At 57.8% G+C, this 16130-nt stretch overlaps 1 protein-coding gene across 2 annotated transcripts in view; it reads left to right on the top strand.

Moving 5' to 3' along the window:
- Afap1 (actin filament associated protein 1) overlaps positions 1–16130 on the top strand; it is a 70715-nt gene that overhangs the window by 49814 nt on the left and 4771 nt on the right. Inside the window, exons 8-15 of one of the 2 annotated variants that reach the window (XM_090343871.1) lie at positions 1315–1396; positions 5279–5428; positions 6605–6816; positions 9248–9393; positions 12350–12467; positions 14010–14258; positions 14499–14613; positions 15304–15468. In XM_090343871.1, the coding sequence (XP_090199997.1) occupies positions 1315–1396; positions 5279–5428; positions 6605–6816; positions 9248–9393; positions 12350–12467; positions 14010–14258; positions 14499–14613; positions 15304–15468 (1237 nt within the window). The remainder of the gene's footprint in view (positions 1–1314; positions 1397–5278; positions 5429–6604; positions 6817–9247; positions 9394–12349; positions 12468–14009; positions 14259–14498; positions 14614–15303; positions 15469–16130) is intronic. The other variant, XM_090343872.1, reaches the window with a different exon arrangement.

Here is a 16130-nt window from a genome sequence, read left to right as displayed (position 1 = left end):
CTGCCTGTGCTTCAGTACCTAGTGATCAGGCACGCTCGTGAGGTGCAGGGAGACTGTCACGGGTGCTGTAGGCCTCGGCCTTTCCCGTTTCCTGGTGCTGAGAGCGTTTGTGTTGCTGGGAGTTCAGTGCCGCTCTCTGGACGCTGTGCACTGGCGTCTGCAGGGGAAGCTGCGGTCCTTCCCTTGCGCTGTGCATGTTTGGGGCCTGCTGCAGTCATCTCCCACACGGGGCGGTTTCCTCTGTCCCCAGGATGGAGGCGGGCGTGGAGAGAAAGGGCGAGGGCCTCCTGCAAACTCACGTGGCTGCTCTGCGAGTCCTGGGTTCAAGACTGACTCCTTGTCAGCAGGGCTTGTTCCCAGCAGCCCCAGCTCCGTGCTGTGTTCCCACTGGAAAGCGGCTTGAGGAGCAGTGGGTGTTGGTGTGCAGGGTTGCACCGCTGTCCCACGCCCCCCGTGGCCTCCGAGGCATGGAACCCAGCCCTGTGGCCCTGTGCCCAGCAGTGCTTGCTGTCTGTCCATGGCTCCAGACTCTGGCTTTCATGTGAAGTCTTCTCTCAGCATTTTGCTCTAGGGATTTCCAGCCCACACATTGCACACGTGCGCGCACACACACACACACCACATACACACCCCACATACACTACATCCATGCTCCTTCCGCCTCAGCTGTGGGCAGACAGAACTTCCTGGTGTTAGCCAGGGCTCTGCAGAGCAGCAGTGCTGGGAGGGGGAGTGTGGGGCAGGAGGAGGCTTGGGACAGGAGCTGTCCTCAGTGATGGAGAGTCAGGTCAGTATTGCCGTGTGGGCCACAGGCCCAGACCTAGGTGAGCCCACGGCATGGGTTGTCCACTGAGACTCCCCCCTTGCTCGGGGAGTGGGCCTTCTGTGCTGCTCAGGCCTTGGCCGGGTCTGGGGAGACCCACTCACACGGTAGAGGGAAATCTGCTTGCTCAGAATTCTTGGATTTTAGTCACCAGACAGACACATAAAACCAGCCATGTGAGATGGCTGCTCATGTAGACACCCCAGGAAGTTCTGGGGATGATACACGGGGGACTTTCCTCGGAGGTCAGGGTGCTGCAGGGCACGGGGAGGGAGTTCTGTGGGTCAGGGAAAGATTGTCACAATCCCAGCAGTTCCGAAGCGGGTTGTCCCGTTCCTCGACTGTGGTCCCAGGACCCCATGTGGGGCTGTGCGGCTCCACCTAAGGGAGCCGTGTCCCCACGCGTGCTGCCGAGTCCCCTCTCCTGGCTCTCCGTCCGCCGTGCCTGTGACTTGTGACCAGCCCTCTGTGTGACCTTTGTGTCCTCACAGAAGCTGTCCTCGGAGAGACCCAGCTCCGATGGAGAGGGCGTCGTGGAGAACGGCATCACGATGTGCAATGGGAAAGAGCAAGGTGAGTCTCTGCCCCACCCAGAGGCTGGATAACACGTGGTTCTGTACGGCTGTGTGGGGGCAGGGGCGGTCACTGCAGATGGCAGAGGTCACTGTCCGGGTCCCCTGGGGCTGGCTGCACGTGTCACCATCTGTGTCTCGGGACACAGCACCAGTTTCCTCTGCCATCCCAGACCCTCCCTGGCTGCGTCTTCGTCCTGATGGCTCTTTCCTTGAGAGGACTTGCTGGAGCAGTGGCAGAGTCCTGCTCAGGCACCATTTCCAGTGACTTGCCGCCACCCTTGCCTCGCTGGTGCCCTGGTGCTCTGGCCTGCCCTGTGACAGGATGCTCGGGGGGGGGGGGGAGGGGGAGGGGGTCTTCCTGTGAGGGAGGCCTTTTGCCTGTTTCACAGTTGTAGCTGGGGTCCAACTTGCCTTGTAGTGTGTCCTCAAGGAGGTCCAGGAAGGGAGGATAGCCTGGCCTGGAGGGCTTCTCCTAGCAGGGTTTGGACCCTGGATTACAATCCCTGGAGTCCCTTGCCCTTGGCAGTTCGTGGAATCCCTGGCTGAGTTCATTTCCTGACGACTTACCACAGCATTTTATGATGCCTATTCTGGAAATCTGGAAGGTGTTGCTGTTGTTGTTTGTTTGTTTCTGGGTGCTGGTCCTGGGGTTTGGGTAGGACCTGGGCATTGTTCCTAAGCTTTTTGCTTAAGCCTGGCACGCTACCACTTGAGCCACAGCTCTACTTCTGGCTTTTCAGTGGTAAATTAGAGATAAGAATCATACAGACTGTGTTGCCAGGCTGGCTTTGGACATTGATCCTCTGATCTCAGCCTCCTGAGTAGCTCGGATGACAGGCGTGAGCCACCGTGCCTGGCCAGCATCTGCTTCAAATGTGGGCTTGGTAGCAGTACGACCTGCCCTGTGACTTCCCCTGTCTTGGCTGAACTCAGGAACAGTAGGCATGTCGCATCAGTACAGTTAACATGGTGCAGGTCACAAGCCTGCTGCCCCACCTGTCCCTTTGCGCTCCCCAGGGTCACCTCTGCCTCTGATCCACCCTGGCCTTGGCAGCTGCCCAGCTGGCTCCCCACTGCACATGGAATTGAGGGGTGCATGGCCTGTCCATGGCGGCTTTCCTGTAGCACAGTGGTTGGGGATTGCTGGGGCATAGCTGACTGTGGCATTGCCCGCTCCTGACACTAAGCCAGGCTCCCCTGTGTGCAAGACTCCTGCTAGGTACCCAGTGCTGGGCCAGGGGCATCCGAGCAATTGTGCTGCCTCGGTGTGTATGGGTGTGTTATGTTCTCGTGTTCCCCAGCTAACTGCAGGCACGAGAGGGCAAGGTCTCGTGGATTCACGATTAGGATGGCCTCTTCCGTCCTCTCGTTCTCACCACTCAGCCTCTCACTTGTATTTGAGGCTTTTCTGGGGTGGCCTTGAGCATCTGCAGAGTCTTCAGCAAGGTTTTTGACAGGCCTTTGCCTGTGTCCCTATCAGGTCACAGAATGCATTGCCAGGCTGTGGTTAGACTGCCTTCTGGGTGTGTCCAGTGGGGGACAGTGGAGGGAGCCTCTGCTCTGCTTGGACCTGTGACCTTAGCTCCTTACCTGGAAAGTGACAGATCCCACCCTTCTGGGAACTTGGGGCCCAGACAAGCTGGCTGGCATGGTGAGAGTTCGTGCTGAGAGGTCACCCCGTCTGCTTCCTCGCTGCGGCTTCCCAGCTCTGTCTGCCCTGAGAGTATTTTAGTCCTGTGGGCCGGAAGCGCCGAGTGGAATGTATTATCTGTTCCCTCCATGGGTGAATTCTGTATAATCAACGCAGGAAGGTGATTCCTGAGTTTTGCCCTGCGCTGTACAACCTGTAATCTCCAGTCCCTGCTTGGCTCTTTTGCTTGTTTTTGGTCTCTTGTTTGGCTTTGAGTGGGGGCTCCTGTGTGGCCCACTTGAATTGGGGCAGGTGTGCGTCGCCGTGCCTGGCCCCGTGTGGCATGGTGCTGGAGTGGGTCCTCCGTGGCTGTGTTTTCTGGGTGGTTGTTGCCATCCGCTGTGCACCTGTGCAGGAGTCGTCATAGTATCCGCTCTAGAATTCTCCTCTTCCCTTTTACTTCTTTCCTGGGCCTTGAACTCAGGGCCTGGGTGTTGTCATGTGCTACCACTGGAGCCACAGCTCCCCTTCTGGCTTTTTTTTAAGTCTCATGGACTTTCCTGCCTGGGCTGGCTTTGAACCATGATCCTCAGACCTCAGCCTCTATGGAAGCTGCGATTACAGACATGAGTCACCTCCGAGCCTTTTGTGCTCCCTTTTAATGAGAACACCCTTCTGTGCGTTGGCACTTAAAGGCAAGCTGGTCCAGAGCCTTCCTCTTGGCTGGGTTCTCTGCTCTGTGGTCCACTTGCACCCATCCCGTCTGTACTTCGCCTCGGCCTCGCTCTTGCTGCCTGCCCTGGGCCACGTCTCCGTGGTGGGGTCTCAGCTGAACTTCCCGCCACCGGCTTGCTCGTGCTTCCCACGGCGTTCTCTGTTCACCAGAGGAAGCCTGGGCGCCCTGGCTTTGTGTGATGTCAGTCTCGTGAAGGTGGTGATCATAGGGGCTCTGTGTGACCAGACCGAGGGCCGGGCAGAGCCTCTCCCGGCTCCAAGGGGGTGTGCTGTGTCCTGGGCACAGCGCAGAGTCAGCGAGCCAGGTCCTGTTGCCAGCCATCGGGGCCCATTGTCCCTGCAGAATGCCCGCTCGCTAGCTGGTCTGTGGGCAACCTTGGTGCGTCCTCACCCCGAGGCGCTGCCCCTCCACCCCAGCTGGCATCAGAAGACTGGCATCCTCGCTCTGGAAAGAGCTTTGGGGTGGTCATGGTCTGTGTATGGTGCTTACAGTAGGGTTACGGTATGATTTATGGCTTCACACGCGTGCAGTGCCGTCTTCATCTGCCTCAACTTCCTACCTCACCAGTCACGCAGTGTGGACTGTTCATGCAACTTCAGTGAGTCGAGAGCTGTGGAATTCCATGGTGTGTTATAATTGCGCTTTCTTTTCTTTTTTCTTGGTCATGGGGCTTGAACTTCGGGCCTGGGTGCTGTTGCCGAGCTCTTCAGTTCAAGGCTAACGCTGGACCCCTTGAGCCAAAGCACCACTTCCGGTTTTCTGGTAGCTCTGATTTATCCCCACACCACAGCACTAGGACTGGGGCAGTACCCAGTACAGGCTGCCACAGCAGAACCCGGGCTGTGATGTCCTCGCAGAGCTCTGGGTGTCGAGGCCCAGAGTCCCGGGGGCTGCAGGGCCAGTCTAGGGCTCAGCAGGGGCTGTCTCCTGGGGTCTCAGTCCATCCCTGGGGGCAGGTGGGGAGTGGAGGAGAGGAGCAACACCTAGTGGTCCTCGGGACAGAGGCCTCAAGAGGTCGATCAGGCTGACGGGGCAGGAGGGGAGGCGGTGCCTGTACCCTGGGCAGAGGAGGACCAAAAACAGAGGCCGCAGCTTCTCCCAGCTTCTCCGAGAGACGTGCGCTCGCAGGGTCTCTTACTCCTCAGGCGTCTGTGTTGCCCCAGAGGTGGCTGATCCAGGGTTGGGGCTGCTGGGGGAGGGAGAGCGTTTATGGGTTTGTGCATCAAGCGCTAGTTCTCAACTGAGCTCATCTGGAAGTCAGGTGCTGGCCCGAGAGCACTGGACAGGACAAAGAGGAGCAAGTGTCCAGGTCTGGGTGAGGGGTCCAAGGAGGCACCAGTCCCCCTGGAAGCTCTCTGTGCTCCCACATCCTAGTGCCGGCTTCCTGAGTGCTCCCTGGTACTGCCCGGCCCCTGCGGGCACGGCATGCTAGGTAGAGAGGAGGGAGAGGAGCCTGATGCCATTACACTCCCCCCGCCCCACGGCACCGTCTACAGTTAAGTTGTTGTCCACAGTGAAGAGGAAGAAGAGCTCCAAGTCTGAGGCCAAGGGAACCGTCTCCAAGGTCACCGGGAAAAAGATCACCAAGATCATTGGGCTGGGGAAGAAGAAGCCGTCCACGGATGAGCAGACCTCCTCGGCGGACGAGGACGTCCCCACCTGCGGTAAGCGCAGCCAGGTGCCTGGCTTGGCGGTGGGTCCCCTCCTGTGGACTGGCCTGAGGTGGGGCTCTCAGCCCAGCGCTGCAGGCGGCATGAGGGGCGGGGGACAGCAGTGACAGCGGCAGCAGGGCCGGGAAGCCTGGGCCTTCCCAGGCCTCAACTGCCTTGGTCCAGTGCGGTTGGGAGGACTTGGCTCCAGTGTCCCTTTCCCCCCCTCCTCTACCGGCTGCAGGCTGCTGTCCACTGGTAGACAGAGCTGTGACAGCCTGGGGAGGTCTCGAAGGCCACCATGCACCCACGTGGCTCAGCCTTCCTGGACACGTCCTCCTCCTCTCTTGCTTCCCTTGAGACAGGTCAAGACTACAGGAGGAAAATGAAGGGTTTTTGGTTTTGTTGCCTTTCTCTCGTATGGTGACTTGAACTCAGAACCTGGGGACTGTCCCTTAGCTTTCTCACTTAAGGCTGATGTTCTGCCATCTGATCTCCAGTGCCACTTCCAGCTGTCTGGTAGTTAATTGGGGATAAGTGTCCTGCTCGAGCTGGCTTTGAACCTTGATCCTCAGATCTCAGCCTCCTGAGTAGCTGGGATTGCAGGCGTGAGCCACAGGCACCTGGTTTGACCGGTTGTACCCTGATAAGGGAGGCAGCTCAGAGACTGTGCCCAGACCCACACTGGGTGAACCAGGCCCTGACCCTCAGAGGGTGCTGACTGGAGCCAGGCTGCCCAGCCCGCATACAGATTCCTTGTGGCTGTCGGGGTTCCGAGCCCCAGCACAGCATCTCCAGGGCCTGTCCACAGCTTGTGTTTGTGTACACATACATTTTCACCAACGTCTGGGACGCAACAGCTTCCTCTGTCCACAGCCGTAAAGCTGTCCCCAGCTCTGCCACGTGAGGGTAAAGAGCGGCTCGAGGCTCAGTGGACTGTGATTGTTTTCAGCCCGCTCAGTGGAGTGGGAGGAACTGACAGATCAAAGAAAAACTGGCCTCAGGCCCAGGGCCCCACGCCGAGCCGCCATAGCTCCGTCTCCTCCGGACAAGCCGAGCAGAGAGGCCGGGCTCAGCCAGGCACTGCCGGCCATCACCGTTCCCTTAGAGAGCTGTCCTCTTCATGTTTACGGGGGCCTAGCCGTGCCGTCCCCCGGGAGGCTGAGCGTCACACTGTCCCTGTCCCTGCAGGCTACCTGAACGTGCTGTCCAACAGCCGCTGGCGGGAGCGCTGGTGCCGGGTGAAGGACGGCAAGCTGGTCCTGCACAAGGACAGGACGGACCTGAAGACCCACCTGGTCTCCATCCCTCTGCGGGGCTGCGAGGTGATCCCCGGCCTGGACTCCAAGCACCCGCTCACCTTCCGGCTGCTGCGTAACGGGCAGGAGGTGGCCGTGCTGGAGGTACGCCATCTTCCCTCACACCACCGCCCTTGGAGAGAGGTGGCCAGCCCTGCAGCCCCGAACCTGTGTGGCCCACGTGGCCCACGTTGGGTTCGCTGCTTCTTCCCTCTGCTTCCACAGAGGTTAGGTAACAGTTCTATGCGGGGACGCCTGTCCAGCTGCAGAAGCAGCTTGTGGAAAACTTCCCTTTTCTCTGTCCCGTTCCCCGTGGGGCAGGCATTCAGAGCCACCCGACCAGCCCCCCACAGACAGACTGCTCAGGGCTGGAGAGCCGACCCTGACGTGTCACTTGCGTGGCTGCTTTCCTGGAGCTTTCAAAAAAGGCCCTTGAAAACTAATAGCTCTATACTCAAGACTGTCCTTCCTGGCTAGGGCGTGATTCAGGCGGTTAAGTGCCTGCCTAGTGAGTGTAAGGCTTGGGGTTCACCTCAATTTGCGAAGCTGCTTTCTATCCAGTCTAACTCAGGCTTGCTTTCTGTCTCTCCCACTCCACATCGTGAGTTCCAGTACTGCAGAGATGCACGTGTGTGCACGTAGAACCTGGCACCTGCTAAGTGTGCCCTGGAGTCACACCCCGGCCCGGGCCACACCCACGACGGGGTTTGGGGAAAGGACAAAGACCTGAAAGAACATGTGTATATGCGCGTGCACGTGTGTACATGTATGAGAGTGCATGCACATGTACATGTGAATGGGGGGCTGTTGTGGGTCTGGATTTCTTGAAAATCCTCCGGCACATAAGAGGTCTGGGCATTTAGAGTTTAATCTTAAGTATTCATGCAATAGCTTCAATGCTTTGTGGGTTAAATAAGCTTGAGAAACACTAATCTTTAGTTTTATTCTATTTTATTCTTGAGAAACACTAATCTTTAGTTTTATTCTATTTTATCTTTTTTTTTTTTTTTTGCCAGTCCTGGTACTTGAACTCAGGGCCTGAGCACTGTCCTTGGGTTTTCTCAAGGATAGAGCTCTACCGTTTGAGCCACAGCACCACTTTCAGCTTTTCTATGTATGTGGTACCGAGTAATCGAACTCAGGTCTTCATCCATGCTAGGCAAGCACTCTACCACCAGGCCAAACTCCCGGCCTTTCTACTTTATCTTATTTAGCCATTTTTAATGTTTTAATTGCTCTCATAAAGGTGACGTACACAGGGGTTGCAGACACCTAAGTCTGCGTGTGCTTGTTTGGTGGCACTCGGGTTTGAACTTGGCCCTTGCACTGGCTAAGGGCACATTCTGCCACCTGAGTCCGTGCAACCCTTTTTGCTTCCGTTATTTTTCAGGCAGGTTCTTGGAATTTGTAGCCAAGGAGCTGCCATGCTACATGCCTTCTGTGGAGCTGGGATGGCAGACACCCACTGCCACACACAGATTATTTGTTGGGATTGCCAAGGCTACCACAGCTCTTCTTCCTCCTCACCTCTGCCTGCTGGGTACTGGAACTACAGGCATGCGTTACCATGCCTAGCCTCACGCGTGCCTTCTTGAAAATTCAAGTTGTCACATCAGTTGGTCGTAATTTGCAGCCACAAGCTGGTGCCAGTTCTCCAGGAAACCCAGTTGGATTCCCCGCCCCGCCCCTTGCTCGTTTCATCCTGGCAGCTATGGGGACTTGGAGAGGTGGCAGCCAGCATTACCCACGCTGGCATCTCCCTGCTCAGGGCACTTCCTCAAGAGGGCTATAGTATGTAGTGGGAAAGGAAGGGTCAAACCCAAATTTCCTGCCGGTTGAACATGGCTCATTTTATTAAAATGGTCTTTCCTCTCTGTTTCCCTGCCAGTACCAGGGCTTGCCACTCTTGCTTGGCTTCTTTGCTTGAGGCTGGGGTTCAACCACTCGTGCCACAGCTCTACTTGTGGTTTTCTGTTGGTGAACTGGAGATGAGAGGCTTAGAAACTTTCCTGCCCCGGCTGGCTTTGTGCCACAATCCCCAGATCTCAGCCTCCTGAGTTAGCTAAGATCACAAGCACGAGTCATCAGAGCCTGGCTTTTACAAGCTTAGCCTCAGGGATATCCTTCAAACGTGCCGCACCTTAACAGTGGCACTGCCAGGCTCTGTGACAACAATGCAGTGTCACATCTGTGGAGACACGGCCGACATGAGTTGAGTTTTACAGCCTCTGCCCGGGAGAAGCAGGATCCTTTCAGTGGGCAGAGTCTGTGTCACCTTCCACAGCCAGATTTGGTTGCCACATGAAGGAGACTTTCTAAACCGCTTTTCCTGGTTGAGACTTAACTGCACCCATGAACCCCCGGCCTCCCCCCTGCGGCCTTCCCCTGACTAATTGGAATTGCTCAGGTTGTCATTGCCTTGGGAGACATGGGATCCTGGCTTTCCCCGTTACACCCCCGGCTTCCTGGGACATGGCGACACTTCCTGGACACTCCGTTGTCTGTGGTTGAGTAGATCGCGTTGTTCCCCACACAGGCAGTGTCTTCGGAGGACATGGGCCGGTGGATCGGGATCTTGCTGGCTGAGACGGGCTCGTCCACGGACCCGGCAGCCCTGCACTATGACTACATAGATGTGGAGGTGTCAGCAAATGTCATCCAGACTGCCAAGCAGACCTTCTGGTAAGACCCCCGGGCTTCGCTCAGAAAGCAAGCCTAAAACCGAAAGACTTGCCCTCTGCTCTTATGGTCCTGCAGACTTTGCTAGAATTTTGGTCACTCCTCCCCTCTGAGTTTTCCTGGGAAGCGGGGCTTGGCACATTTGCTGTGTACAGGACCTGGTAGGAAATACTCCTCTGTGGACCAGATACTGGCTGCTACATCCACCCCGCTCAGCGGTTGCAGGCAGAAGTAGTCCATAACGGAAAAATAGGTGTGTCAGTGTGTCAATAAAACTTTATTTGCAAATAGACAGAGGGCTGGTTTGGCTCGTTTGTTGAAGAAGAGGAGGTGTGCCCGGTAGAAATGATTCAGCACGTCGCTGTACGAGGATGGAGGCGTTCAAGCTATCTCTCTAGGACGATGAGCTCACATTTGGCTTTACGAAATGGTGCTTTGTGCAAAAACATTCTCCAAACCGGTTATTTCCTAAGGGAAATGGTGTCAGAGGTGTGGATTGCAGCCGCTGGATGTGGTCCAGAGATGTCCTGCAGGGCTGACACCGCAGTAACTGAGAAGGTGTTTTGTCACCTTCTTGACATGTGTGCTGTGATGGGAGGTGGGGTGGGGGTGGGAGGTCGTGGGTTTGGTTGGCTCTCAGCACTGTAGGAAGCACTGGATTGAACCCAGGCTGTTCTCAGTGGGGCACAGGTGGTTTTTTTCTCTGTAGAACTACGGGCGGGCTGAGCTTGGCATCTGACTTTCTGAGCACAGCTGTACGAGTCCAGGGAGACAGGTAGGGTAGCCGGGCCCTGCCCGCCCCTCTGCAGCCCAGCCCTGCTGCACAGGCCCCTGTACACCAGTAACTCGACCACAGGCCTGGGCTACGGTCCACTGTGTTCTAGGGCATTTTCCGCTCACCTTCCTCTCGTGCTCTGCTGTGCCCATGGCCTGCCACTGGCTAGAGCATGGCCTGGTTCCTACAGCAGCCAGCCAGGTTGGACAATTCGTTCCCCCAGGGGTTCTGCCCAGGCCAGTGGCATGGGCACGGGGGTGGCAGGGCCTGGGCTCTCCCTGAGCCTTTCGCTCAAGGCTAGGACTCTAAGCTTGAGTCACAGCATTTTCTGTGACTAATTGGAGATGAGTCTCGGGACTTGGCTGCCAGGACTGGCTTCAAGGCACGATCCACAGAACTCAGTCTCCTGGCTAGTTAGGATTACAGGCCCGAATCACCAGCCCCCCACTGCCTCTTGGTTCTCTGGTAGAGCAAGGGGGAGAGGCCTGTGCCTGCTGTCCTTTGCCAGCAGGGGGCAGTGGTGTTTTCTACCGGCCCTGGCCTGGTGGCTTTCCCTTGGCCCTTCTCGCTCAGGGTTCCTAGGCTGCTGTTGGGAGGCTGTTTTCGGCTTATCCTGTAACTCCTCATTTTCCACTCGGTCTATTTCTTCGTTAAGTGGCCGTCGTCACACAGCCTAGGAAGACACAGAACTAGTGAGGGGGATCTGCTTTCCTGTCTGGTTTTTATCTCTGGCGGTGTCAGGAACAGAGCATCTCAGTGGACCCTGGGCTCTGTCTTCCTTCAGAGCCATGCTGCCTGCCCTCTGCAACTACACCATCAACCCCACAGCCCACGCTCCAGCCCCGTGGGTAACGCATGTGAAGGTGTTTCCCTGGGCCCTGAGACGGGGCACCAGGCCTACACAGACCACCACTGTCCTGCAGTGGGACAGGCAGATAAACAGATGGACCAGCGAGTATACGCCAGGGTGGGGAGAGGGGAGGACACCGGTGGACAGGCAGAGAGGAAATGGGGGGCAGCCACACAGACAGAAGGGGTTCCACCTGACTAGGCGAGACCCACGTTCAGAACCTCAGGCAGCTGTGAGGACAGGGAGGCAGAGAAGCGGGGTGTCTGTCCTGAGACTTGAACTCAGGGCCCTGGGCACTGTCTCTGAACTTTGGTGCTCAAGGCTGGTACTCTACCACTTGAGCCACAGATCCACTTTCAGCTTTTTGATGGTTAATTGGAGATAAGAGTCTCATGGACTTTCCTGCCCTGGCTGACTTTGAACTCTGATCCTCAGTGGCTGGGGTTACAGGAGTGAGCCCCCAGTGCCTGGAAGTCCTGAGGCTCTTGGCGAGATAGCAGGGAGCAGGGGCTGGGGTGCTGTGTGGGTTTCTTGGGTGACTTGAGAGTCACCCAGGGACACACTGTGCCCCCCCAAGCCCAGCCCTCCATCCCCCTCTGCCACCAGCCGTGGGGATGGGGTGGGGACCCTGCTGAGGACCTGCCCTGGCTAGGGACTGCCCCAGGACTGCAGGTGGCACCTGCTGTCAGGCCGAGGTACCTTCTAGATCCCAGGACACAGGGGCCTGCTGGTGTGTGACTGAGGCAGGTGAGGCAGGGAGGGACAGCTCTGCCCCGGGCCTCCCTGGCTTTACCCTCGGCTCTCGCCCTGCCCGTGTTGTGGGACCATCCGTAGGACTTCTCAGCAGCCTCTGGGGTGGCAGAGAGGATCACTAGCATAACAGCAATGATCTTGTCACCTGAGGAATTGCACATCCCAGGGGAGCTGGTGGGGGCACAGAGACCCACATGTGTGTCTCGTCACCTCACAGTGTCTCAGCTGTGAAAGATGGCTATGGCCCCGGGGCGCTGGCAGGGCTGTGTGAAGCCTAGACGACAAAAAATTGCATCCGACAAACATCCAAAGAGTAGAGGGCAGACCTGCGGACTGTCCAGAACGGCCATAGTATTGCAGCGTTTTCGGGCAGGGTGTCCTTTGCCACTGTGACCTCTGTGATCATGTCCCCAGTCTTCGCGGCCAGGCCAGGTGTCTTGTCCTCACCGCCCCCTCCCCCGGCCTTCCTCCGCCTCCCACATAGCTGTGAGCCATGGAGGTGGAAGGGAAGCCACAGCCCCCGTGACCCGACCCCCTGCCCCTCCCCAGTGCCCTGACTGGCCCTCCCCTCTCTCTTGCAGCTTCATGAACAGGCGGGGCGTGTCCACCGTCCCGTACCTGGGGAGCGCGTCCGGCGGCTACGCCCACCCCAGCGGAGCTGCACTGCACTACGACGATGTCCCCTGCATCAATGGCGCGGTGAGTGCCTTCCCGGTGCTTCCCAGGGCGCCCGTGGGCCTCCAGCCAGCACCAGTGCCTTTCATCAAGCAGCTTCTCTGGCCAGGCACCACGGCTGGCTCCTGAGTCTTCACCCACGCCACCTGCATGGTTCCTGGACGTGGGGGTGGACAGCGAGCCTCTTACCCATTTCCCCCGGCTCTGGGTGATGTACAGGTGACAGCTTTTCAGATCAGATGTCCTGTGTACCCCTAGCTATGGCCACCTGGCTTCCTAATGGGCGTCTCTGCTCGGTCCCAGCCTGCTTTCTGTGCCCCGGCCTGCGCTCTGCACGGCAGCCCGTGTCACCAGGTAGACGCCTTTCCGGGTGGCTTCACTTGTCATTTCAGACCCAGACATGGTGTTTCACGTGTTCCCTGCGGGGCCGGCGTCTCTGGGTACTGCACCAGGATGCAGTCTGAGTCTAGAAACTGCGGCGGGGCTTCTGTCACCGTGTCCTAAGTTATCTGGATGACTTCATCCTTGGTATTTTCGGGGAGCAATAGTCTAGACTATTTTAATAACTCTGGCTAAATATACTCGAGGTTGTCGTGAAGTGCTGGCATCCTAGTTGATCTGCGTTGTTTTTAGGTTGCATATAGTCCCTAGTGTCCCCAAAATAGACACACTGAAGTGGTAACAAAGGCATAGGAGCCCTCCCCCTGTGGAATTTTCAACCTTTCCTATTTTTACCACAAAAGGCTGTAATTACAGCCTGGGAGAAAGGACTGCCACAGAAGGAGATAAAAGGGGAGAAATGAGCAGACTATATGAATTAATATTTCCTTTTTTTTAAGTGCAAGGCAATTTAAAGCCTAAAATACTCCGGTGATGGTTGGTGGAGTTGGGATTTGTTTCTGCCCGGATATCTGGCCCTCAGTGCTCGCCCCTTCCTAGTTCAGGGTCCCCTGCAGCGGGGCCAGCTCCCCGCCTGTCTTCCATGGCCACTTCTGCATCGTGGCATGTCAGGTGCCTGAGGGTGTGACTGGGGGTGGGAGTTATGGAGCTTGAGGGGCCGTGGGGGGCCTCGGTGGGCTCAGAGCCCTGGTCCCCCCAGAAGTATCTGAAGCTCAGCAGCAGCCTGGCAGTGGGCATGAGCAGGGCTCTGTCCAACGCATGCGCCTTCTCTCTCTCTCTGGCTGTGTGGCTAGCCTTGGCCTCAGTTTCCCCCCCACCTCCCTGCTTCTGAGGCTGGCTCAAAGCTAAGGGAGCAGTGGGGGCAGAGCACAAATGCTGTCTGCACTATGTTCGTCTCAAAGCAGGAATTCTCCAACCTACATCTCCTTTTCTGCTTTGAAGAAAAGTTCTAACCCAGTGACCTAGGACGTAGTGCTTCTGAAACAGTCCGTGTGTGTGTGTGTGTGCGTGTGCATGTGCGTGTGTGTGTGCATGCGTGTGCACACGTGTGCATGCGTGTGCGTGCGCAGGGGTCCCTGCATGTGGCATGTTGGGGTGCTGCTGACCTCGCTGTGCGGACGTATGCCGGGCATGCCGGGTCCCTAACGACCGCTGTGTGTGTTGCAGTGGGACATGGAAGATGGCCTCCCCGGCTGCGGCGGCCGAGGCCCGGGAGAAGAGGCGTTGTATGACAACGCTGGGCTCTACGATAACTTGCCGTCTCCGAGAATCTTTGCTCGTGCCTCCCCTGCTGACAGGAAGGCTTCTCGGCTGTGCTCTAACCACTACAAGGCCCCGGCCGGCGGCCTGCCCCGCTCCCCCTCTGTCACTAACACCTCTTCCGTGGGGAGGGCCACTGTCGGGCTGCACACGCAGGTACATGCGCGTTCCCACGCTCCCTGGCACCTTCTGGGCACCAGGCCTCAGGCTTGCTGGGGTCCTGGGTGTCGGGGCTGGGCTCTTCCCAGCACCCAGCATCTGCAGGCCAAGCTGGCCTCCACCCTTAGCCTAAGCTGGGTTCTGAAAAAAAAAAGAGCCAGAGGCTGAAAGAAACAACTGAGAATGAAACATGAGGTTCTTGTGTTGGTTCTTAATAGTCTATCTGTGTTTCAACAGTTGAAGGGCAAAAAGCCCCCAGTGGCATCTAATGGGGTTCCTGGAAAAGGGAAGCCCCCCAGCAGTCAGCAGAACAAGGCGGACTCTGCAGCAGGTGTAAAGCGGACGGCGTCCAGTGAGTTGTGGGTCCCACCTTCCCGGGCCCCATTTCCCCATCTGGCACTGCTTGCAGGGTGCGGTGGGAGCTGGCCCAGCGGGGTCAGTGTGTGTGTTTATCCCTGCTCCTCCGCTGGGTGCAGGATGGCATGGGGTGCCAGTTCGCTCCAGCTCTGAGTCTCTGTCACAGCACCTGCCACGGCATCGGCCTGCATGCCCGCAGGCGACGGGCTGCTACGAGCGTTTGCCTGATGTTGCAGTTTTCCTGTGTGACAGGGACATCGGGGCGCAGCCACAGTCCCCAGGATGCTTACAGAACTCCCTAGTGTACCGTGCTGTGCCAGCCCCCTCCCCCCCGGCTGGCAGGTTTGGGGTCTCCCTGGCCAGGGAGCTAGCTCAGGCTGGGAAGTGGCTGCCCTGCTCAGGAACAGCTGTGGCACTTAGGGTGACAGTTTCCTCTGTCCCTAGATTCCAGCCTCATTAAAGAGCACCTCACGTGGGAGAAGACAGATGGCCTTCTCTGTGAACGTTCCATGTTTGTTCGTTGAGTGATGCCAAGTCTTAGAGACTATGGCCCGGCTCTCCTCCCTGCTCCGAACCAGCCGCGGGGCTTTCTCTGGCTGAGCCGGCGCCACGGTCCCCTCTGACCCCCACCCCAAGCGCCTCGCTGTCCTTGAAGAGTGAACTAATCCCAGGGTTGTCTGTTCAGATGCCGACCAGTACAAATACGGCAAGAACCGGGTAGAGGCAGATGCCAAGCGGCTACGGACCAAAGAGGAGGAGCTGCTGAAGAGGAAGGATGCCCTGCGCAGCAGGCTGGCCCAGCTCCGCAAGGAGAGGAAGGACCTGCGGGCCGCCATCGAAGTCAACGCTGGTAGGGCATTCAGCCGTCCCCCTGCGGCACCGTGCCAGGCCAAGAGCCCCTTCTTTGCTCCCACAGGTGGGGTGTTGTCCATTTGTCCCCTGGGGGCCGGGCGCATCTGTGCAGTCCATAGTGGACATAGGTGATGGACAGTCCCCCAGGCTCAGCCCCAGGGCGGGAGCCACCACCCATGTCTCCACAGGCGGGTAAATCCACAGGGCACACACCTCCAGGCCCCACCCACCCCACACAGGGTCTGGAGCGGGCAAGGCCGAGCCACACCCGAATCTTGGAAGGGACAGGGGAAGAGGTGGTCAGTAGGCCAGCTGAGGAGGTCAACTAGTAGGGCCTTGGGGAAGCACCCAGGTCACACACACCTGTCCTGGAGGGGTTTCTCACAACCCGGCTTCAGTTCCTCAGTGCTCTTCCCCTGGGGTAAGACCCCGTCCAGATCTAGACCACGCCTGTCCGGGCCTAAACGAGACCAGTCTAGGTCCAGGCGAGGCTTGCCTCAGTTCTAGTCTCAGTCCAGATCTAGGAAAGACCCAGTCCAATTCTACATGAGAACCTGTCCGGATCTAGACTAGCGCCAGTCCAGTTCTAGACGAGACCCAGTCCAGACCTAGGAAAGAGCTGGTCCACGTCTAGACCAGACCCGGTTTAGATCTCGGGAA

The sequence above is a fragment of the Megascapheus bottae genome, chromosome 13 (genome assembly GCF_031878675.1).
Source record: "Megascapheus bottae isolate mThoBot1 chromosome 13, mThoBot2.hap1, whole genome shotgun sequence".
Classification (NCBI taxonomy): Eukaryota; Metazoa; Chordata; class Mammalia; order Rodentia; family Geomyidae; genus Megascapheus; species Megascapheus bottae.
Note: the sequence above shows the minus strand (reverse complement) of the source record. Positions and strands in the feature narration are given on the sequence as shown.